This window comes from Micromys minutus, assembly GCF_963924665.1.
Source record: "Micromys minutus genome assembly, chromosome: 14".
In the NCBI taxonomy this organism is placed as follows: Eukaryota; Metazoa; Chordata; class Mammalia; order Rodentia; family Muridae; genus Micromys; species Micromys minutus.
The window spans coordinates 54,992,789-55,017,537 of NC_137983.1; the positions used below are offsets into that span (position 1 = coordinate 54,992,789).

At 44.0% G+C, this 24,749-nt stretch overlaps 1 protein-coding gene across 1 annotated transcript in view; it reads left to right on the forward strand.

Moving 5' to 3' along the window:
- Positions 1–14,773: 14,773 nt before the first annotated feature.
- Positions 14,774–24,749, forward strand: part of NALF1 (NALCN channel auxiliary factor 1) — a gene marked incomplete at both ends in the record, with an annotated part of 485,935 nt that continues 475,959 nt past the window's right edge. Inside the window, one exon of the mRNA XM_080929087.1 lies at positions 14,774–15,712. Within this exon, the coding sequence (XP_080785213.1) occupies positions 14,774–15,712 (939 nt within the window). The remainder of the gene's footprint in view (positions 15,713–24,749) is intronic.

Sequence of the window (24,749 nt, forward strand, 5' to 3'; positions counted from 1 at the left end):
CTTTTTAAAAAAGATTTTCTCTGGAAAATTCAATGTGACTCATTCTCTAAATACTTGAAAGAATTCACTACCAAAATTGTCTGGCTCTGTAGTTTTCTTTTAAAAATAAACTTTTATTTTTATTTGATGCATATGAGGGTTTGTCTGTGCGTATGCATGTGTGCATGTGTGCTAACATGTGCGTGTGTGTGTGTGTGTGTATGTGTGTATGTGTGTGTGTGTGTATGTGTGTGTGTGTGTATAGAAGGGGTCATCAGATTTCCTGGAACTGGGGTTATGGATATGAGTATATGAGATATGATATGGTTGTGAGCCATTTTGTGTGTGCTGGAAACCAAACATGGGTCCTCAAAGAGCAATGGTGCTCTTAACTGCTGAGCCATCCCTCCAGCCCTGGATCTAGAATTGTCTTTAAAAGTTATAGATTCACAACTGGCAAGATGCTTCCGTGGGTAAAGGTACTTTGCCATCGAGCCTGATCACTAAAGTTTCATCCCAGGGGTCCACATAGTAAAAAGGAAAAGAGTGACTTCTGCAAGTTATTCTTGGGTAGCTGCAGACACACACAAGCACTCGGATACACAGACACATAAAGATGGGGAAACTGAATCTGTAGATCAGATTTTGGTAACAAGTCTCCCACTGTGTCAATGTCTAACTCCTTACGGCAGCTTCGGCTGATCTGGCTTAAGGAATCTTTCCATTTCCTCAAATCTACCAACATGTTATTCTTCGTAGCATCTTCTAATTTTTCTTAGTGTCTTCAGTACATGTGGGAACACAGTCTTCATCGTTTGTGGATGAATGACTTGTTGCCAGTAAAAACATAATTAATTGTTGAGATAATCAAATCTTGACCTGGATTTTTAAATTAATACTGCTGTGTTACTTTGTTTTTGACTTGCCTGTGAGTTACTTTAATTTTTGTTTTTCCTGCTTGGTATTAGTTTAAGCTGCATGTGCATAGTTCGCTAGGAATCTAAATAATTGCTTTTCGACTTTATTGTTTCCTAATATGGCCTGACAACCTTTACCTGATTTTGATTCTCTATTGACTTGCATATATTGCAAAACCACTCAGGTCAAACATTTTATAGATGTACACAAAGCATTTTAATCAACCTATGTTATACCCCCTCCCTCCAATTCCTTCTGGACTCAACACAAACAAAACGGGTCTCCTTCCCAACTTCCTGCCTTCTAAGAAACCCAGAGTGCACTCAGTGTGCCTGCACACAAGTATGGGCTCACCTATTGGACTGGGGGAACACTTCCAGAGAACAAAATCCTGGGGACACTTCTCATCCTCACTGTCTTAAAGTACAGGCACTGTGGTCACGTGACACTGAGTGTCTCGCTCTTATTTCTGTAGAGTATTCCTCAACTTACTTTCCCTCTTCAGGTGACATAAGCTGTGTCAAGTTAACGTTGAGAACTAAGGAGCACACGGTCTTAGTCGCCTCTTCCAAGTTCTTCTGACCAGATATAATTGTTGCAGTAAATCTCCAACCCCAATAAGCCCAGTGCCAAAAACATACAACTTGTTACAATATTTATAAACTGCATGCCTAGATTGGGCAGATTTACCACCGCACCACTCTGTTCCCCAGCTATGAGATCTTTTGCTACTTGAAGCTTCTCTGGGCCATGTGGTTCTGCTTTATCTTCCTTTCTCCTCCTCCTTCTCCATCTTCCTCTCTAAAATCTGCAGCCCACCTTTCCCTTCCACTGCCCAGTCATAGTCTCCATAATTATCTCTGCAATGCTGTCTCTCTGTCCCACACATTGTGACCTGTGACTCCAGGGATATTTTTATTTATTCATGTGAGTATACTGTAGCTGTCTTCAGACACACCAGAAGAGGGCATCAGATCCCATTACAGATGGTTGTGAGCAACATGTGGTTGCTGGGATTTGAACTCAGGACCTCAGGAAGAACAGTCAGTGCTCTAACCACTGACCCACCTCTCCAGCCCTTAAATATTTGGCCGTTTGTACACTTTCATGCTTCTTGGTTGTTCTTGCCCCACCCCCACTCTGGCCCCCAGGACCTCCATAGTGTTTGGGGAACTTTTCATTTCACTTCCTTCCCACAGTCCATCCTTCACCCTGACCATCCCAGCTGGGATACCCACCTTCACCTTCACTTCACAACATACGGGTTGTTTTCTGTATGTTTTCCTTCTTTTTTTTTTTTTAAACCAGACCATGCTTACTGGCCCCTGTATTATAATCACCATTGTCTCCTATTTGCCAACATTTCTATCATGTAATAACATGTTTCCCTGTCTTTTTTGTTGTTGTTGTTGTTGTTGTTGTTTGTTTTTTGTTTTTTTTTTGCACAATCATTTGTAACAGCTTATTGAGAAACTTAAAGCATTTGATATATGATCTATAAATTAGGCTTTTCCCTCACATCCTCCCCCACAGGTATTTAATTGATTACAAATAAATATCAAAAGCTTACCAAACCAAAGGTCATACCTTGTTAAGCTGATTTTATTGGGGAAGAGGGTGGTCTGTTCAGGGAGGACGGTGGTCTGTTTATATCTTCAACCTTCTCTCCCTCTGAGGCTAAGCTGTTATCAATATTCCCGCAGAGTGATTTTTTTTGAAAGAAGCCAGAAGCATTAAAAATCAACTTGACCAAAGGGAGGAAAGACTGTTCAAGGCAGGTGTGTACTCGGAGGATCTATACAATTTTTTAACTTGTATGAGTATGACATGGGATATCTTGGATCACAAGAAGAATTTTTGATGAACTTTGCATTTTAATGGGATGATGTATGCTCTGAGTAGAACAGAATTAAGCAAAACCTCCTCTAACTTTCAACACTTAAATATGAGATCGTCCCTTGTAAACTGAGCAATAAACCCGGTTTCCTGAGAGTATAAGAAGTAGATAAATGGGAAGAACATAGAATGAGTCTTTGGAGATCAAGAGGAGCAGAAGGCACACACCCACACAGAACCGGCATGGGAGGTTGGCTCAGCGCAGCTACACAGTCGGTTATTAGAAAAGCTTCATATTCTATATATTCTCAAGTATATGAAAAGAGGAAAAGAATACCGACATTTGGTATAATCTTTTTCTTTGCCAGATTATTGCTAATTTAAATCTGCTGTTGAATAGCAGGGTTACCTCAGAACATCAGCTAAGATACTTAGCAGTTAACTGCAGCCTGTAGTGTTGCATGGAATTTAAGACCACAGGTCAGATAGACCATAAGACAAGCACTTTCATTGTAATGTTCCCTATAGGATTCCTCAACTGACATCCTCTTTCCGGGTGACTCTAACTTGTGTCAAGTTAACACTGAAAACTAGCAAGCACACTGTCTTAGTCACCGTCTCCAAGTTTCTGGATCAGACATAATGACATTAAAAAAAAAAAAAAAAAAGATTGAGTCCTAGAGTTAGAGATTTGGTCTGAAGTTGCACATGTTTGAAATGTTGATTGACACCTTTTTAACAATCTTTGTAGAAATCCACATGTCACATGGCATACTCACAGACAGCTGTGCTCTGGACTGGTTTTCTTGTCCCCTCTTATGCCAGTCATTGAGATTTGTGGCTTTTCCTCCATCTACCATGTTTGTTCTTTTTGGCCAGTTAAAGTCAGAGTCCAGTCCTTTCCCTGCTACAGAGAGTGGTCTCTGCAGCATATCCACGTGATCCAGGGTAGTATTCCCTTGTATTTTCACTTCCTACCTTTTGACCTGATTTTTTTTTCTTTTCCCAACATCCTCTTCCATGGTGAGGGTCTGAGGGTCTAGGTCCTTCCTGACTGGCTGCTGGTGTGAGAGGCAGGGCTGGTAGAGTTGTAGGCTGGATCTTCTGTGGAGAGCCCTGTTTATATCATTGAGACTTGGGTGGAGACGGGAATCTTTTCACTTTGTGGATGCAGGAGACAGGATTCTTTGTGCACTGCCCTGGAGGATTATGACTTCCAGAGTGCTTGCAATTAGCCTCTGCCCCCCCACCCCTGCCAAATGCTTGGAAATCCGAGAAGAGGAATTGTTTATGCAGCAGACCCCTGCGGGTTCACCATCAACAAGTGTTTTAGATTGGTGAAGTGCTTCCCAGTACCAGGGACAGTTCCCCTCCCCCATTCCCCTTGCTAGCCCTGTTTTCAACTAGAATCTCTTTTGCTGCCTTAGAATCGTTCGAAGTGTGCACGTGCCTTTGCTGGTTTATTGAGAGGGAGGAGGGTGGTCTATTCAGGGAGGAACACCCTTAGATGGTGTGAGGAAAGGAATGAAGCAAGTAGAAAGGTGGAGAAGCTGGATTTTGCTCTACTTAGAGTCACCTCAGAAAGTTTCCACGGAGAGATCAAGCCCTGTGCATGTCTCCAGAGCTGGTCTCACTGAGACCAGGCTGAGGGGTGCTGAGACCTATTCCCTCATAGAACCCCCTCATTTACTGGGAAGTCCCTTGAGCAAGGAATTTCACTTGGGCTGAGAACAATTCTGGGGCAGGAACTCTGTTCCATAGTGTTGTAAAGGCTTTTCCGAAGCCTCCGGGGTGGGGGGAGGGAGCTAGAGGGCTTGCCAGCACTAATATCAGGGTCTTTTCAGAACTGCATCCCAGTAGGATCTGGGGTGTCTCTTGTGTACTCCTACAAATATCCCACAACGCCTTCGACAACAACGTGGTAACTGATTGTCAGCCCAGTGGCACCGCTTTTTGTCTCCTTAACATACTTTAGAGGGTCAAGTCCAGAGGCAGCAGAGCAAGGAAGGCACTCGCCTCTGAATCCCTTCATCTACTTTTCCTTCCCTGCAATCCAGGCGTTTACAGTCTGATTAGGACTGTGAGGTAGGTCAGCAAACACAAGTGTCTTCTCCTATTCCCAGAGTCAGTTTCAGAGTTGAACCCGTAATCGTGTCAGAGACAATTGAAGACAATGAAGCTCTCTCTGGGGATCTTGGGGTTGAAGTGAATGAGAAGCTTGGCTTCTCCGATAACTGTGAGTCAATCTGAGAACAGACCCAACAACCAGAGGTGGAGCCCAGCGACAAACTACAGCAAGACACCATCACAGGAGTCTAACTTGACCAATCGCAGCTACCCTTCCTTGATTTGTTGAGTGCCGAGAACAGAGAACATCCAGGGTTTTGAATTGAGAGGTTGGCCTGATATCGTATAAGAATGGGGCTTTTGTACTCACTCACAAAGCTTGTTGGGGTTGGTCTCCAGGTAGGCACAGCCTAAATCAGAAAAGAATGGATAAGCATGTATGTAAGCGCACCTTAAGCACACAGAGACAGAGAAGGCACAGGTTGGGGAGCACCACTGGAAACCTAGGGGAAACTCAGACACCACAGTGTGCAGGGCCCCCACCCGTGTCTCTGTCTCTATGTGCATAACGTGCACACACCATGTCATACTTGAGACTGATTTACCCGACAACAGATACCACTCCATTTTTTAGCCTTCTTGAAACCATTAGATATACAATATCTGGGAAACTCACACAGGTAGAGAAGCCAAAGCCTCCATCCCAAGCTAAGATAAAAAAAAAATGCAAATTAAAAAAATGACATTCAGATGTGCTGGGAACAGGAGAACACCCCTTTCTTCAAAAAGTGCTCAGCACTGCCTAGTTAATGTCCATCTCCTCCACGAAAAAAGCCAGTCAAGTCATTCCTGGAAAGCTGCCAAGCTTGGGACCAGAGCAAGACTTGTGCAGTCTAACTTCACAGCATTGGTTCGGATTGCCCTAGGCTTGGTTCCCTCTAATTCACTGCCTGGGCTTAGGCTGGCATTGGGTGAGAGACAAGTGCCCACAGGCCCGGTGAGCGCAGAGATCACAGGCGCTTCCTGGTGAGTACTGGCCAGGGTTAAAGTTAACATTGAATATGTCCCCGGAGCTCACTTATCATGTGTGTGGCTGCCAACTCATCCTTGGAGAAGCGATTTGGATCCAGAGAGCCCTGATCACACCATTGGACTGACTGAGTCCTAGTGGGTTCATAAAACGCTTATATAATAGGAAAATGGTGGACTGTAGGAGGAGAAAGTGGCTCACTGGGGCTATGTGCTAAGGATACCCAGTCCTCAGCTCCTCTTGTTTCTCACTCCTTTTCCTGACTCCTGGAATGCAGGTGCCCTGCTCCATCTCAGCCACTCTGCCAAGGGCATGCCTCACCTCAAACCCCATGGATGTAGGCAGTGGTGGAAAAAAATTTCTGAGTCAAAAAACAAAATCTTTCCTCTTAGGTGGTTCCTGTCAGGTGTTGATAAACCAACACCATCACATCCTCCAGATGTTCATGGAAAACACCACAACCTGCTGATGGAAACCCATCTCGTGCCATTTCACCCCTTGCTCAGCTCATTTGACAAGTTTGCATTACTATACACTTTCTTAAACATGTCAGTTGAATTACTTCATATCCTGTGCCCAGTCGCTGACTCCCAGAGCTTCAAAGATTTCTGTTGTTGAATTTTACACCATTGTTTGAGATGAGTATCAATTTAGAGGAAGTCAGTTCTGTCTTGGACTTTTGATAATAAATATGTTTATCTTTGTTAATTTCACCTTGAGGAGATGCCCTCTTACTGGAAAGTAAATTCATCCTCACTGACCGAGTCCATCTTGTTGGTAGAGGAGTAGGATAGAGCTATAACCACATATATATGCACTTACACATGCATACACACATAATGCACACTAGCACACACACATGCATGCACACAGATTCAGATGCTATCAGACACAAACACAAATATACAGAAAAATGCTTTCCTCCCACAAATTTACAAAATTCAAACACATGCACACATAAGAACATATTTTAGCACATAAACAAACGTGTCCATTCATGAATACACAAATATTCACATACAAACACATATGTAAAGACATGCATAACCCACACCAACACACATATACACAAACATGCGCACTCACAATACACATGTTTTCTTATGCATATACATGCATAAATACATATATGCAAGCATATTCAATAGGAGGAGAACATACCCCCATATTCTCATCAGTACATTATTGTAGAAAAGGAAAATCACAACTGCATTCATAGAGTTTCGAGAATGTTTTCTATCACTATTGCTAGTAAAACTAGTAGTTACTTAGTATGCTTTGCATAAGGGAGTTAGTGAATAACTACCTTTCTCTGAAGTAATCTAGAAAGACAGTAAGGAAGGTAACTTGTGAGCTGAGACATTGAATGAGAAGAAGGTAGCAAAGCAGCCCAGGTTGGCCATAAGCATCTTTTGTGTGTTAAGCTTGCATATTCTTACTTTAAGTTTTCCTTCATCGTTTAGACTGCAAACCCATGTGGCTAAAGACGTGTATTAACACTGGTCACTCTTCCAGTGTCAGGAATGAGCAGTGTTTCTTAAAAAGCATGCGTGTACGGGAGCACATTCCATGGTGTTTGGTGACGCTGACCCTCTGTGTCTGTAAACGTGTGGATCGTGTTTGTTCTTCTATGAATGAATGTGCAACACGCTTAGGAAATCTCTTGGTAGCAAAGGTTGACTTTCCATTAGTACAGCTATCCATGTTGGAAAGTGTTACAATTTACAAATATAAATTGTAATTTATCGTGTCATTTTTCCATTGGTCCTAAGTCTTCTTAAAGAGGTAGCTGCACCTACTTTCCCTGGCAGCTGCTTTAGCACCTGGCAGTTCCCAGGTTCACTCTTTCTCTGTCTATCCATCTGCGTGGATCCCAGGTGTCAGGGCAAAGTCTGTTTGTGGTGATCGCAAATAATCCTTCAATCTGTTCATATTGCCTTTTACTATGGTCTTCGAAGACTCTTGTTTAAAGTTATAGTCTAATTGTAGCTCTGTGATGTCATGCCTCCCAGCCATAGGAGTGAATGTGCCTTCTTTAAAACATCTCCTAGAAAGCTACCAGCTCCGTCAGGTAATCAATCACACTACTTGTAGATATTATTTTGGGGAAAATACAACCTTATATAAAATAGAATATGAGAGGTTCTAAGAGGACTCTGAGGGAAGGAGACCAGATCTTTAAAAGGCTTGAGTCCTTCCAAAGTGCTTGCACCTAGTTTTGGGGTTACCACAGTCTCAGGAGAGAATCCTTTCTCCCCAGGTAGGTGAAGGCAGATTCTTCTATGTTCAAATGTTTTCCTGTGTGGGTGAGGTTTTTCTTCCTGTCTTTTCTCTAGGTTATAGAATAAGTCTCTCTGTCTCCTTCTCTCCCTACACCTCCCACGTGTGTATGTGTGTATGTGTGTGAATGTGTGTGTGTGTGTATGTATGTGAATGTGTGTATGTATGTGTGTGTATATGAATGTGTATATGTATGTGTATGTGAATGTATGTATTTATGTTTGTGTATGTGTGTATGTGAATGCATGTTTGTGTATGTGTGTGTGTGTGTGTGTGTGTGTTTGTATGAGTGCACATGTTTTTAGAATAGTGCTTGGCAAGTGCTAAGTCATCTCTACAATGAAAACAGAAAGCACAGTAGATTGCTAATGTCAGAGGTGGCATACAATATGTGCACACTATGAGAAAGTCTACGAAGCAATGGTGCATGACCTTGCTGTGCCCACAAACACATCACAGTGGTCCTCTCCTCCCTGGGACTTGACAGTGCTTGAGAATTTACAGCCTGGTCCCTTGTCTGACTTGCACCGAGGGAGCTTTTCAGCAGGGGCTTTCTCTGCTGTGGACATATGGATGCAGTGGTTATATCCAGACTTGCAAAGGAAAACTTGTTAAAAATTCAACGTCCTCAGATCTCTCCTGAATTCCATTGAGGACTAAGTTTTCTCAGTTTCTTCATGACTTGGCTCAGCTGAGTTTGAAAACAATCAAGCTGAAATGTAGTGGCCTCACAGAGATGGAAGATCTCGGTTCTGCCAAGTTAGTCTCAGGTCTCGGAAGAAAAGCATGATTCATGGGTGTTAGTGGTGGGTTAAATGAGTAGCTTGTTTCTCAATGTAACCTGAGGACTCAGGTGACTTTTCAGTCCTATGTCTCTTCTGGTGCATGCACATGATCGTGTGTGTGTGTGTGTGTGTGTGTGTGTGTATACTGTGCACATGTGTGGGCATATGTGTGCACATGTGCACATGGGTGTGTGACCATTGCATTGGAGTATGAGCATGTGAGTGTATGTTCATGTATATATATATATATATATATATGCGTGTGTGCATACATGCGAGTGTGGAATTCACTAGCTGAACTAAGCTGTCTGGCCAGTGAGCTCCAGGGATATGCCTGTCCCTCCTAACAATGTTAGAGTCACAGATGTACAGCACTTTCTTCAGTCCCTTAGGTGAATGCTGGGACTTAGAACTCAGGGCACCCTGCTTGCATAGTAGGTAGTTTACCAGTTAAGCAATATTCCCAACCCCTTATTTATCTTAATAATTTAAAGTATTAAATTTAATTTTAAATTATTAATAATTAAAATTCTTTGTTAGCACTTTATACCTAACAACTTTTAAAAATATAGACATATTGGGCAACTGAGCCATCTAGTTTTATGTCAACTTGACACAAGCTAGAGTTATTGGAAAGAAGGGAACCTTACTTGAGATAATGCCTCTACATGATTCAGCTGTAGGGCATTCCCTTAATTAGCAATTAATGTGGGAGGGCCTGGCTCACCGTGGGTGGTGCTATCCCTGGACTATTGGTCCTGGGTTCTATTTTAGAAAGTCAGGCTGAGCAAATCATAAGGAGTAAGCCAGTAAGCAGCGCCCCTCTATAGAAACAACATGAGCGCCTGTCTCAAGATTCCTTCCCTGTTTGATTTCATGTCCTGACTTCCTTCAGTGGTGGACTATAATGTTTAAATGTAAGCCAAATAATTTATTTTCTCCTCACTTGCTTTTAGTCATGGTGTTTCATCACAGCAATAGAAACCCTAACCAGGACACCTGCCTAGGACACCTGCCTAGGACACCTGCCTAGGACACCTGCCTAGGACACCTGCCTAGGACACCTGCCTAGGACACCTGCCTAGGACACCTGCCTAGGACACCTGCCTAGGTAGCTCAGCAGATAAGAATTCTTGCCACAAAGCCTAATGACCTGAATTTGTTCCTCAAACCCAAGTAATGGAACAGGAAAACTGACTCTCAGTGGCACATCCTCACCCCACAAGTTAATTATACTCTTAAGTAGTTGCACTGGTGCAGGTTTGCCCCAAGTATCTGAATGCTGAAAACACTGCTTTTTTCTTTTTTTGGAACAAAATGAATGTAACTGGAATCTATTATGACTCATAAACTATGTAAGAAAAATAGAGGGTACACATCAATGTGTGATACCTAGAATTATTCAGAGTGGCAAAAGTAAACCTTTTTAGTGGATTTTGATAGAGGATGATTTTTTTCTCCTTTTTTCCCCTTCAGTTTGGTTTCAGAGTGAAATTGTTAACATGCTTTCACTTTGGTGGTGAAAGTGTCTTTTATTTCTGTAACAGAAAAGCAGAGGTGTACAAGTTCACCGTGAAGCCCAACTCCTAGATGTGAGGCACCTGCAACTCACCATTCCTAGGCAGCTTCTGAAACACACTGGTGCGATGAGACTGCTCTGTGCCATTAGTCACACCCTGAGGTAAAGCCTGCGTGGGAGTTTCTAGACACTTCTCCTGATAAATGAGCCTCACCGCCACTTGCCTTTCCTTCCGGCGTGCAGTGTTTTACTTGATGCCCTGATGAGCATCACTGTTTACTCGTCGGGCCAGCACAGAGTTTGAGCCTATTTCTTGTTCTGATTTAGCATTAACTGCACAGTGCAGTCAATGAGAAAGAACATGCGGGTCCTTACGTCTGTCTCCTAAACAAGTCCCAGTCCTGGAAGATAAAGCAGCCGCGACACTTGGCCTCCCACAGAGCCCAGCTTATGGTAGACTTTCTGGCCTCGCTGTCTCCTCATCCCATGGTCTATGCTTTACTCTTTCATCCCCAAGTTCAAGGTATGTGTTCATGCGGCTTGTTTGCTTGCTTGCTTTTGGTTTGGGGGTAATTTTTGTTTGTTTGTTTTTATTCCCCTCCGACCATTTTCCAAAATGATCTTTCCACTTTGTAAAGGAAGACACCTGCATCCCAGCCATGGCTGCCAGTCAAGTCTCAATCCTGGTCCCCCTCCAGCTCTGGAGTGCTGCAATACATCAAGCACCACTCAACCAGTGAGCCCCCTCCGTGTCTACGCCGGCTTGCTTTTCGGCATTCACTGAGTCGTCCTCAGACAAGCAAAGGCTCCCAGAAGATCCTCACCCACTCTAGAACCATCACTAGCCATCGGACAGAGGAAATGACTTCCCTATGCACAGTTACATCCTGAAAATTGTCTCATTTTAAAACATCCAATTCATGAGAAGTGTTAGAGAAAGGAAAAGACCTGGGTTGTTCTGATAATAAAGACTGAACTCCCAGTTTTTTTTGTTTTTTTTTTTTTTTTTTTTATACAGGATCAAATATAAGCATTATTGTTTTAACTTAGGGAAAGCATCACAGAATTATTTTTTGAGATGTAATTTAGCTACATCTGCATAATAATGAAGCTAAAAATAACTGAACCATTGCTGCTTTTCGTTGTTGGAGAAGTGTGGTCTTCTAATTTCCTTTATTGTATGTCTTCTGTCTCCCATCTGTAGCTCCTCTTCAGGTTGAATCTTCAGTGACTCCTTTAACCCACCACTAAAATCCCTGCATCTGGACTCGTGTTAGCAAGGCAACATGCTCAGAGTAGGATGTATGGAGAAGAATGCCTATCACCCAATAAATGTGGTTGTGGATTCAACAATCAACATTCTGATCTACCAAGTTAGTAACTACCACAGACATGAGATACTTGGGACATGGGGTGGCAGAGAGAGCCACTGGGGATTAGAGATGCCTTTGGAATCACTTGGGACATTTTCGACATGTTGCTTCAGGCTTAGAGGGACCCCCATGCCCAAATGACTCCTCCTGCTTCACGTATGGGACAACTTAAACACAGACACATGCTAGTGTGCCTGGCTCGGTTATGACTTTTACCTTCCATTTGTTTATTTCCTATAACACACATGCCATTCTAGTATAAAATGATGGAGGGAGGGTATATGTAATACCCTACATGTATGTAGTAATACCCTACATGTATGTAGTAACACCCTACATGTATGTAGTAATACCCTACATGTATGTAGTAACACCCTACATGTATGTAGTAACACCCTACATGTATGTAGTAATACCCTACATGTATGTAGTAACACCCTACATGTATGTAGTAACACCCTACATGTATGTAGTAACACCCTACATGTATGTAGTAACACCCTACATGTATGTAGCAATACCCTACATGTATGTAGTAATACCCTACATGTATGTACTTACAGCATCGAGAGGCACCGTGACTGATGAACTCAATGCATACATTCAGAGAGCTTTCTGAAGGACCGATTAACAAACAATATTTTTTTGAAATTATGTTTGGAGAAAAATTTGGACATGAATCAGATATTCAACAAAATGAAGCCCAAAGTACTAGAATGTACTTGAATGGCCCATTAAATCCTCACCTATCATTTCTGCATAATCCAGTTGTCAAACTGGACTCAGTTCCTAGTGGCCATTACATATAGTTTCATATGCATGCATATACAGAATCTAATTTAAATATGCAAGATTAGTATAGTGAGAGGAATGAGCCCAACTTCCCATTTGAAATTCTCCAATCCTTCTGTGTTCTCAGCACCCACATCTCCTCTGGTAGGAAAACCAATCTGTAGAGCCTTCCTTTCGGTTTCTTAGGGTACTTGTTGAGGATTCAGGGCGTCTGGTAAGGCTCTTTACAATGTGTCTTGGCTTGGGTGTACAGGGGAAGAGAAAGATATGGTGGATGCTAAGTGTGCCTGGCAGCCAGAGAGAGCACCTGGTATCCTTTGATCTGGTTCTCTGGGCTCAGGTGGGGACCTGGGCGGTGTGGAAAAACTGCCCAGACCTCAAGAGACTGATGTTTGACCCTGGCATCCCCACCTGGGGTCGGCCAGAAATCAGGAGACCCCAGGTTTTCCCAGCATGTGTCTGCTTTTTTCTTCTTGGAACTCCCAGAACCAACACTAAGGGGCACCAGAGCCTTGGACTGTAGTGTCAGCCAGGAGGGCGCTGCGGAAGTCCCGGTGCGGAGGAGCCCACCCGGGCGCGGGGCTGGGCAGGAACAGTGTGCGGATGCCCCCAGGATCCTAGGGGTCCTCTGCAGGAATCCTCAGAGATTTGGGCCCCCAAGCTCATTGCCTGTGGGGGTGCACTGCAGTGCTGGTGCTCCCTGGGGCTGTGGAGACCTTTTGTTGCCGCTTACTTTGGAGGAGAAAACATGGTCAGACATGGAGTAATGGGTGGTCTTAGCTGCAGCACGCACACACACAGTGCCGGGAAAGCAGCACCATGCAGGCAGACACACAGACGCACGCACCCCCGTATCCTTTCTGACCCACAAAACCGATTTAGGACAAAACCAGAATGCAGTGGAGCTCTCTAGAGACCCAAAGAGCGTACACACTGAGTCTGCAAAGTCACCTCGCCCCTCCTCTAATCAGCCTCCTCTTGCAGAAGACTGTCAAGCAAGGAAAATGATACCCAGTCCCTGGTCCCCAACAGAGACCTCTTAGCCGCCCTCCGGTGTCTGAGACTTGTCCCCTGGACAGCAGGGTAGGAGAAGCTGGAGACACAGGACAGCAGCCTTGGCCACTCGGTCCACGTCCTGACTCCAAAATAAAAAGTGGGGAAGGATCGCAAGCCCTGGGCAAAACCCTTGGTGCACAGGGCCCGGAAGGGGCGGCGGACAGCGGGACCCCAAGCCGCCGCCCGGCGCGTCTTCGTCCTCCTCCCGGGGCCGAGCGGCTGTCACTGCACCAGGATGGAGAGACCTCGGGGCGGGAGGAGATGACGCAAAATCCAGCGCTCCCCCCCAAAAAGTGTGCCTCCAGGACGAAGATGGCGGCAACTTAGCCCGGGGACTGAAGATGACTGTGGCCTCCGGAGGCCCAGAGCAGGCGACTCGGCCCCCGGCGGCGCCCGCGGGCAGACCTGCAGCGGCCGCGGCGACAGTCGGAGCGCGGGGTGGGGGGTGGGGGGGAGGGACAGCCCCGCCGGCGGCCGCCCAAGCTCGGGGCGCGGGGAGAGCCAGCGCGAAGTAGGCGCGGGAGGCGGAGGAGAAGCCAGCGACGGAGAGGAAGGAGGAGGAAGAGGAGGAGAAGAGGAGGAGGAGAGGAGGAGGGGAGGCGCTCCGGTCGCCGTCAGTGGGCAGCAGAGACGCGGCATGCCCCTGGCAGGGGAGAGCGGGCTGTCCTCAGCTGGGCCATGGGGACCCGCGCGCTGACAATGCCGGGGTGATAGGAGCAGCGCCAGCCACCCCGCCACCTCCACCACCATCACCTCCCGCACTCAGCCTCCCCACCGGCCAGCACAGCATCAGCCTCCTCGTCTCTCTCTCTCTCTCTCTCTCTCTCTCTCTCTCTCTCTCTCTCTCTCTCTCTCTCTCTCTCTCTCTCTCTCTCATTGTCTCCCACTCTTCAGGGGATGGGGTCGGCTGATGATTAGGTCGGAAGCAAGATCTTCCTCTAAAGTATGGTAATATTTATGTAGGCAGAGAGAGAGAGAGAGAGAGAGAGAGAGAGAGAGAGAGAGAGAGAGAGAGAGAGAGAGAGGAACCGGGAGGAGGGGATACGGAAATTAAACCCTTTAAGTCAATGCATATTGTGGTGACACTGGCACAGGAGCCCTCACGGTGGAGTCGGCCAGGGCTGTGCGTTCCCAAAATATGACCAGGGGTGCTTGGATGTGTCGGCAGTGTGACGACGGCTTAAAAATCTGGTTGGCAGCACCCCGGGAGAACGAGAAACCGTTCATCGATTCAGAGCGGGCTCAGAAATGGCGACTGTCTCTGGCTTCTCTCTTGTTTTTCACAGTCCTGCTCTCTGATCACTTGTGGTTCTGCGCCGAGGCCAAGCTGACCCGGACCCGGGACAAAGAGCATCACCAACAGCAGCAGCAACAGCAGCAACAGCAGCAGCAACAGCAGCAGCAGCAACAGCAGCAGCGACAGCAGCAGCGGCAGCGACAGCAGCAGAGGCAGCGACAGCAGGAGCCCTCCTGGCCCGCGCTCCTGGCCAGCATGGGGGAGTCCTCGCCCGCCGCCCAGGCACACAGACTCCTCTCCGCCTCCTCGTCCCCCACCCTGCCCCCCTCCCCGGGAGGCGGCGGCGGCGGCAGCAAGGGCAACCGAGGCAAGAACAACCGGAGCAGGGCTCTTTTTCTAGGAAACTCTGCCAAGCCGGTGTGGCGCCTAGAGACTTGTTACCCCCAGGGCGCCTCCTCCGGCCAGTGCTTCACCGTGGAGAGCGCGGACGCTGTGTGCGCCAGGAACTGGAGTCGGGGGGCGGCCGCGGGGGAGGAGCAGTCGTCCAGGGGCTCGCGGCCAACTCCGTTGTGGAACTTGTCGGATTTTTACCTTTCGTTTTGTAATTCCTACACACTTTGGGAGTTGTTTTCGGGGCTGTCCAGCCCCAGCGCTTTGAACTGCAGTCTGGACGTGGTGCTCACGGAGGGCGGTGAGATGACCACGTGTCGACAGTGCATCGAGGCTTACCAGGACTACGACCACCACGCTCAGGAGAAGTACGAAGAGTTTGAAAGCGTGCTGCATAAGTACTTACAGTCGGACGAGTACTCGGTGAAGTCCTGTCCTGAGGACTGCAAGGTAGGGACGGTGGGTTCCTTTCCCCTCCGCTGCGGCGTTTTCTCATGTCTGATTCGTTTATCTGGCTTCGGTTTCCTAAGTTTAATCATTGTTGATCTGGCTATAAGAACCTGACTTTCTGATGGAGTTGGGGACATCTGGTAGGTTGCTTGTGGCTTGATGCCTTCTTTTCAGCGCCCTTGGTACATCAGGGAAGTCCATCTTCTAAGGTAACAAAGTCAAGGCTCGAGCTGTTTCTTCGATCTCTGTTTCCTACCGCTTGTTAGGAAAATAGAGCGGGGAACAACACATGCAGGTAGCCAGAAGGGATCTCCTAGTGAATCCACTTACATTATTTCTCCACTTCTAACATATTGAGGTTGGTTGGCCAGAGGAACAAGAAAAAGTGTAGCTGTTGATGGGGGGGGGGCACAGCCAAACGTGCACATTTTCTGGGTTTAGCTCTTGTTCTTCTGTAAGTCTGAAGGCCTGTTCTCTTTAAGCTTCCTGTTTTCTCTTAGACATCTCGGTAGTATTGGCCTGGGTGAATAGGAGTAGAAGGTTGTAATTAGCTATTAATTGATTCTCAATGTTAAACTGGTAATCATACACCTTACGTAATTGCTTTTTTTTTTTTTGCATACACTGAAGAGTAAATTACATATCTTTGATGCTACGAGCAAAATTTCAGGGAAATAGTTAACGCATTGTATCATAGTCAACAAGGACTGTGGTGACCTTGCTGATCAGCAAAGGGGAAGTCTAAGCAAGTTTCTTGGAAATGGTTTGTGCATCCCTGGGCTGCTGGAAGTACCGCTGTCCGTGGTGCTGAAACGGGGCTGGTCCAAAAGAGGCCTAAAGATGAAGACGCTGAGGTGACCTTTAGCAGGCAAGATGTGAGGACAGGATCTCTGTGGGTGTGGGTGTTAGTTTTTAAAAGCAATTTAAAACACACACACACACACACACACACACACAAATTGTATCGTTGTTTCACAAGAAATTACACATATAACTTTTCTTCCCTTTCCGACTTCCCCAACACCCACCATTCAGAGGGCCTCCTCCACTTGCTTTCTGTGGAAGAGGGGTCAAGGGTCATGCAGATCAAAGGAGTGTGAAGTTTAACTCAGGGATCTTATTTGAAGCCAGGAGAGCTCAACTACAAACCACACCTTATAGTTTATCTAAACTTAAGCTTTCCTCGATTGTGGGTTTTCTTTCTTTCCTTTTATTTTATTTTATTTATTTATTTATTTTGAGATCAGAAACGTGGGCTGCAATTAAAAATAGTTTATCCATCGATGAAAATTTTATTTTATTGGATAGACCAACATTTTAGTTCTCTCTCTATGTTTTAAACATGCCTGTAATTCATTCCTAGGAAGAAAAATCAGCCTTAAGGACAGAAAGTAACAGTAAATGACTAATACATATACTGCATTGTTATTTATCCTGATGGGACAGTTGCATGAAACATTTGGACAAGGGAATGATAGACAATTTTACTACTGGCAAAAATATGACATAGATTTTAACAATTTACAGTTAGGGGCCATGATGAAAATTTGACTGTGCACGCTCCCTTGACTGTAAGCCCTCACTGACGTGTCTTGTAATTTTCATTTGATTAACTAAGCACTTGAAAGAGTTTGTGCTGTCAGTAAAGTAGAGTCATTCCCTGCCTCAGAGGAAGTGTCCAAGTACATCAAGTGTTTCTCTTTCTCTTCATCGAAATTAATTCTCAACATGGAATTTATATCATCATAATGGAAACATAGACTATAAATATTTTATGTTGCTATGAGGCACTCTAAGATTATACTTGTATTTTTTGGATAAAGTAGAATTTGCTAACACTACAAATTCTTAACTTTTTAGGACCATTCCTCTTTGCACTGAAAAGTAAATGTAAATGCTTGTATTTCTCAGTGCAGCAGAATTTATTACTGGAGGTGTCCTGGTGCCTTACATTCACTTCTCCGTGCTAGAGACATTACTTTTGCCAGTAGGGATATAATAACTTCATAATAGGTGGTTTTTAAAAAAATATGAATTTAAGTTGAAAGTGTTAGCATACTTGGTTTAAGGTAAGTGAACTAACCAGTTATGTGTAGGAAATGAAACATGCATATTTCCTTAGTTTAATGAATGATTTGTCTGATCCTGAAAAAGGCCGTCTGTATACCTGAATGCAAAGAATGAAAGATGGCTTAAAGTGATTGCTGATTGTGAAGATTGTAGCTGAATTCCTAAAAACATTTTTTTTTATTCCAACGCAATTGCTTTTACACAATGACTACAGTCAGGCTCTTCCTTCACATCCACACAGAATCCCTCCCCCTCACACACGCCCTCCCTCATCCCCCCACTCCCCACACTCTCCCCCTCCCCCTCCTTCCCTTCTCCCTCCCCTCCCTCCCTCCCCCCTCCATCTCACCACTCTCCCTCTCCCCCACACAAACTCCCTCCCCCCACACCCTCCCTCATCCCCCCACACCCCCACACTCTCCCCTCCCCCTCCCTCCCCCTCCCTCCCCCTCCATCTCACCACTCTTCCTCTTCCCCACACACCCTCCCTCCCCCTACACACCCTCCCTCCCCCACCCCACACACCCTCCCTCCCCCCACCCCACACACCCTCCCTCCCCCCACCCCACACACCCTCCCTTACCCCCCCCCACCCCCCACACACTTCAGCAGTTATAAAGACAGAGACAGGCTGAAAAGATGGGCTACCTAAGGAGGTTGGCTAAAAGTGAGCACTCTATGTCTCCACGGTTTCTAACGTACTCATAAAATGCAGTTTTAACTGTTTATAGATAATATATTTATTATAGATAAGATACATAGCGCTCTGTTAGCAATATAAATTAATGTTATTTATATTTTCAGGAGAAACACGCTAATGTTTTAACTGGTTTGCTGCAATGACATCTAACTTTTAGAGTTAAGATATATTATTGAATTTAGTTCCATATTCTCTCCCCCCATTAAAAATGAATTTACTTTAATCCCTCTATAAAGTAAGAGTGGATTAAATTAAAATTTCATGTAAATTTCTTAAAGAGCTTTGTTGGGGGGAGAGGAGAGCCAGTTTGGACCAGTTATGCATTTTAAAAGTCCTCAAGGCACATGTCATGTAACTGAACAGTGACCATCGCAGTAAATGGGGATGCCAGACCAGGCCAGCGCAGCTGTGAAGTAACTTCCGGTTTCTTCTATTCTGTTTGCTTTGTTTGTTTAAGTTTGTTTGTCTTGAGTTCATAGTGAGCAGAAATCAAAAAGAGCCATTTTACTTTAGAAAGCTCTTGTAACATATTACGAAAAGGACCTGTACTCTGGTGTTCTGTTTTATCATTGTGACAAATGGCTTGTTATCTTTTATTTTTAAAAAAGCGAGTATTTGCACTTGTTAAGAAATGTACAAAACATATAAAATATGTAACTCATCCTTTACCACTTAGGGTTCTGCGTCATATACACCCGGCAGCAGCCATGAGTACCATCCCATAGTTCATGGTATTATTCAAATCAGTGTCGTCTGTGTATAAGAAAAATCTGATAACTGTCAAAACCTTTAAGTTGGACAATATAAGAAAACTGACATTTTCCAAGGTTGAGTTTACAAATATACATAATTTCCATGCTTGACTTTTACACGTTTTTCTCTTCCTATCAGTTTTAAGTTAAACCATGAGCAGTCTAGAAAACGTATCCCATATATGTAAGGTTTGGGGTTACGCACATTTTTTTTGTTACCTGTAATGCTTTGTTGCCACTGACATTATCTTCCTAATATGCTTTCAGATACTTGAAAGAACACATATTTGAGATTGAATTGTAACACAGGACATGGCGAAATCTGAAGATCAGTTATACCTGTGTAAATTGCTGCCTTCAGGGCCCCAAGAATGCATAGCCTTTTATTGCCTTTCTTAATGACATCATATTATGCACGTTAATTGCTTGCACTGAGCAGACACAGACTGCACATTATGTCATGCATGCCAAAGACTTGGCATTTCCCTAATACTTTAGATTTTCTTTTGCATTCCTAGTTGCTCACAGCACCGTCCATTTTGAAGCCATAGAGTTTGGGTTGTGTGCTGTGGACGTTGATAAAAGTGAGCAGACAAAACCATTCCTGTGGTGGCTAACGTTCGTCATCAACATGACACACCTGAAAACAGAGACCCTCGACTGAAGATTTTCCTCCATTATATTGGCCTTGGGGCACGTCTGTCAGGCATTTTCTTGATGTAGGAGGGCCCCATCTGCAGTTGGAGGTGCCATCCCTAGGTGGGCTTAGGGTGTATAAGAAAGCCAAACTGAGTCTGGATGCTAGCCAGTAATCAGTGTTCCTCCACACCTCTGCTTTAGTTCCTGCCTCCAGGTTTTCTCCTTGAGTTCCTGTCCTGACTTCCACGATGGTGGTCTAAGCCATGGTAATGTAAGCAAAATAGCCCATTTCTTCCCACAAGTTGGGTTTAATCAGTGTTTCATCACAGCAACAGAACACAAACTAGGACAATGATAGCACTTGTTCTTCCTTATTCTGATGTTGTGTTCTTCAAGGTTATAGAGAAACAATACCCTCTAAAAATATTTATTCAATTTAGTTTATGTGTCTATGTATGTGCCCCATGTTCACATAATATCTGCACAGGTCAAACGAGGCAATCTATCCCCTGGAACTGGATGTAAAGACTGTTGTAATGATACCATACAGATGCTGGAAATTGAATCAAGGTCCTCTGAAAGAGCAGAAGGTGTTTTTGACAACTGGCCATTCTCTCTAGCACTGGGAAACAGTTTCTGGAGAAAAATTCCTGCACCTTAAAACTGCATCCATTCCATGATTGAACCTCCAGCATCATTCTGCTGTGTGCAAGGACTGCACACATGTTGTTGTCCAGGATGGAGAGCACATCAAAAAATAGATGTCCACTTGCATTCTGCTACTTTATTATTCTCAGTCATGTTGGTAATTGAATGGTTTTCCGACAGGATCAGATCATCTGCTCATGCAAATAAACAGGGCTGCTTTAAAGTCAAAGGTATCATCAAGTTCTTTTCATGACTCAGATTTGTGGTTTTTAGAAATATATTTTGCAGTATATAATTGCCTATTTATCATTGGCATTTCCCCCTTAGAGAAAAAACACTTTGCAATATGCCTCAATGTGAACTTTCTGCAGTATCCCAGACCAAGAAGTATGTTTTTACTCTGGACTTGTAACTGGGTCAGATTAGCTGCTATATAGGACATAACCTAGATGCTGATGTATGTTGGTTTTAATCACTTCTGTTGGATGAGGTCAGTGTCTGCTTATGCAAGGTGAATTAAAGTGCAGAGGAATAGGAAACCAAGCAGAGATTTCAACCCCACACACTCCCTCGTGTGGAAATTGCAAATCACTACGTTATTTTTTATTTCTTGCTAAACTTACACTACAAGAAGAACATATAAATAACTGTTTCAAGGAATATGATATTTTGGTTTGGATTATCTGAGCTGTTGCTTTCATTTCACTTTTCATTAAAAATGTCAATCTTATAATGACTAAGCCCCAAGCACTTTGATGCTTATATTGGTTTAAGTCATAAAGATATTTTTTCAGTATCACTGGACTTAGAGTATACACCAGGGCACATAGGCCATGTTGGAGGATCCTGAGCATCTTTAGAAACCCTGGTTCTGATGTCATTGGTCCAGTGTGTGTCATTTGCCTGGGCTTGTTTAAAATGACGTCAGTGAGGGCTGGACTCAGCCAAGTCCTCTTGGTCCTTAGATGTGCACTGCACATGATGATTGCAGTAAAGGTTGGACCAGCCAGTGCTTTGTGGGAATGTATCATGTACACAGAGGCTGGGGGGGCAACAGGCTGGCTTGGGGTTGAACCTGTGAGCTACCTGCTGCCAGGCAAGGTGAAAAGGCAGAAGCCATCTTGGAGCTAAGGAAAGGCTGGGTATGGAAGGGTCGCCTGAGAACTGACTTCCTTCTGGGCCAAGTCACCACAGCCATGTCCACAGAATGGGCAGGCACAGGACTGCCAAACTTCAGCAGCAATGCTGGAGATGCACCCACCTCATTATTTCTGCTTCTGATCCTCTCAGACTGGACTTTCCTGAAAGCGTATGTCTGGGTTTCAAGGCAACCTGTTGGCCTTCTTCCTCCAGCTCCTGTTTGTTCCTTCTTTATCCACTTGAAATATCCACTTCTTCATCCAATACAGAAAATCTCTCATGTTTGACATTTTCAAAATAATGTTAATAGGCCATGTTTTTGTTTGTTTCTTTTTTGATGTTTTCTTTAGGAGTACAAATTCATATATAGTCTTTTTAAGGACATACATTGCTAATGAACACTGACTGGCTTAGTTCAGGAAATACATTTTGACAGAAATTTTGACAGAAATTTCTCCCTTTGGGAGAAATTATAAATAACCATAATTTAATCAAATATTTAATATACTTCTTAAATGAAATATTCTAGTTTACTCTGATATTTAATATTCAAAAGAAACATAAGGTCCTTTCTTATAAGCAGTGAATAATATAAGCTATATATTATACTAGAGGTGTGGAAATATTTATTTGTAAGTGATAATGTTTATTACTAGTTTTTTGACAGTATGCTTCTATATTTGGGTATTTATAAACAAGATGCTATGACAGTGATTCTTGAGGTAAATATTTTATTATCCATTGATATTCTGTTTGTATTTAAAGATGGCTTTGATGTTGTTAATGGTGTCTTCACTCTTGTGAGGAATGAGTGAATGTTTATGACTTTTAGCTTCTTTTCTTTGTTTTTTTCCTCTTATTGCTCTTTCTGTCACCCAGCATGCCCTCGCTTGCCACTTGGAAATGTATCTGTGTGTCCCACTGGAAATGATCTCATGGGAAATCTAAAGTTTTGAGTTCTTTCTTTTCTGCAACCCCCTTAAAACCGGATTGGTCTTTTTCTTACTGAACTGCCACTGACTTTGTTAATTTCAAATGCAAATTAAACTAAGCAGTAGAGGGCAGTGGTGCAGTCTTCTCTCTCTCTCCTAGACTACATTGTTGATGACCCAGAGACCAGAGGAGCAGCTGACAGGGCTGAGAGATTTTTAGATCAGGAAACACTTCCTTCAGTCTTTATGGCTACCCTGTGAGGTAAACCCATGGCTGGCTGGCTTTGTTGGTGTTGGCTTCTGGTGAGGCAGAACAGCATATGTCAAAAGTCATTTGCCTCCTGCCTAGCACATTTAGAGAAAAAAAGAAAAACATGGCAGAGACTGGGCTCCCTTCTCTCTTTAAGGGCACATTGCCAGGCCTGGGAAACCACTGAAGATCATCTCTTGAAGATTCCACCATTTCTCAGGCAGGCCAAGCTTGAACCCAAGCTTCTGTCGAATGGGTCTTGGTGGAGCATTCCAAACCCAAACTTGAGAAAAAGAAAAATAATTTTGAGAAAGATACAGAATTAGTCAAAAGTGTGCTGCACATTGTAGAACAGACATTTAGGTCAGGGACAACTGGTAAACGTCTCAGTGGTAAAGGAGCTTGCTGCCAAACCTGACCACCTCAGGTCAGTGCTCAGTCGGATTTTGTGGAAGAGAAGAACCAACTCCATGTTGTCCCCTGATCCTCACATTCTGTGCTGTGGGCACTCAACATGCATGTGCATCCTCTCTGTGTGTGTGTCTCTCTCTGTCTCTCTGTATCTCTTTCTGTCTCTGTGTCTTCATGTCTCTCCGTGTCTCTGTCTGTATCTCTCTCTCTCTCTCACACACACACACAAATACTCATTTTTTAAATTTATGTCGATGAGTTTGGCAATCGAGTCTTGGCAGCCTTACACTTGTAGGTTTATTGCATCAGAACACATGTCCAAAAGTGGTGGGAGAAGGCCTAAGTTGCTGATGAATGAAAACAAATTCAGCTACTTTGATTAAGTTTGCCATAGAAAGGAGACAATGAAATACAGGTCAGCATCCTCCAAGAAACAACTTTCAGCAAAATGACTTGCTCCTCTTCATCAAAGTGGATGATGGTTTTGTGCCCCCGTCATTGCTAAAGCGTTCAGAAGGGACACGTTCAGAAGGGACGCGTTCACATCATCAGTTTGCTCTTCGACATCCAGACCCTTCTTTTCACCACTTAGTTTTTAGAAGGAACAATGATTTACTTGCAGTAGTAGTTCAGAAGATAAGCCTAACTTTAAATTAGAACACACTACAATCAAATAGAATCTCATTTCAATGGAATATAAAGTATTGATTAGTGAAATCAACCATTACATAGAATATGTTGCTAAAGTTACTGTTTAGCAAGTGCTAAACTTGCTAAAGTTTGGGAATGTGGTTACCAACTAAATTGTATATTTCAGTGGAAAATCTAACTTTGCATTTATAGGGAAGTGCAGAGCGATGATTAGATGACTGAGCACAGTCTGGCTTTAGCTTCCTGTTGTCACTATTTTCTAGTCACACAGCGCTGCCCACGTGACTGACAACAGGGGCCTCTACCTATCTCTTCCCATAGACCATGTCTTCTGTTTACATGAACAGATTTAGCCAGGATGTGGCAATGCCCAGTGAATGCTAACAACTCACTAAAAAGGCATGGCAAACACGGCGAAGTCTGACAAAATTTCTGGTTACCCACTTGCAGGTTTTAAGTAGACATTTCGTTACTCGTAATGGAAATCTGCTGTGTTGTACAGGCTTGTTTCGTTTTCTGAGGAAGGTGACTGGATTATTCAGTAATGGCTGATGGAATCTTATGCAAGACCTTGGCTGGAATAAGAGCGCTGTACTCTACTTGGCTGCAGTTGTTATTTCATATTAGAAATAATAAAAGATGTATTTCATCCCAAATAGACTGTAGGCAACTTGAACAAGTTGGACAGCCATCTAGAGGGCAATAAGTGAGGGAGATTGGGGGTGTTATCCTCCACATCCTCAGTTAGATGGTAGGATTAGTCTTGAGGAAAGTTTTGGGTGATGTGCCTCAATAGGAATTAAAATGTCAGGCACATCCAGATTTATTGTTAGAGACAGTGTCC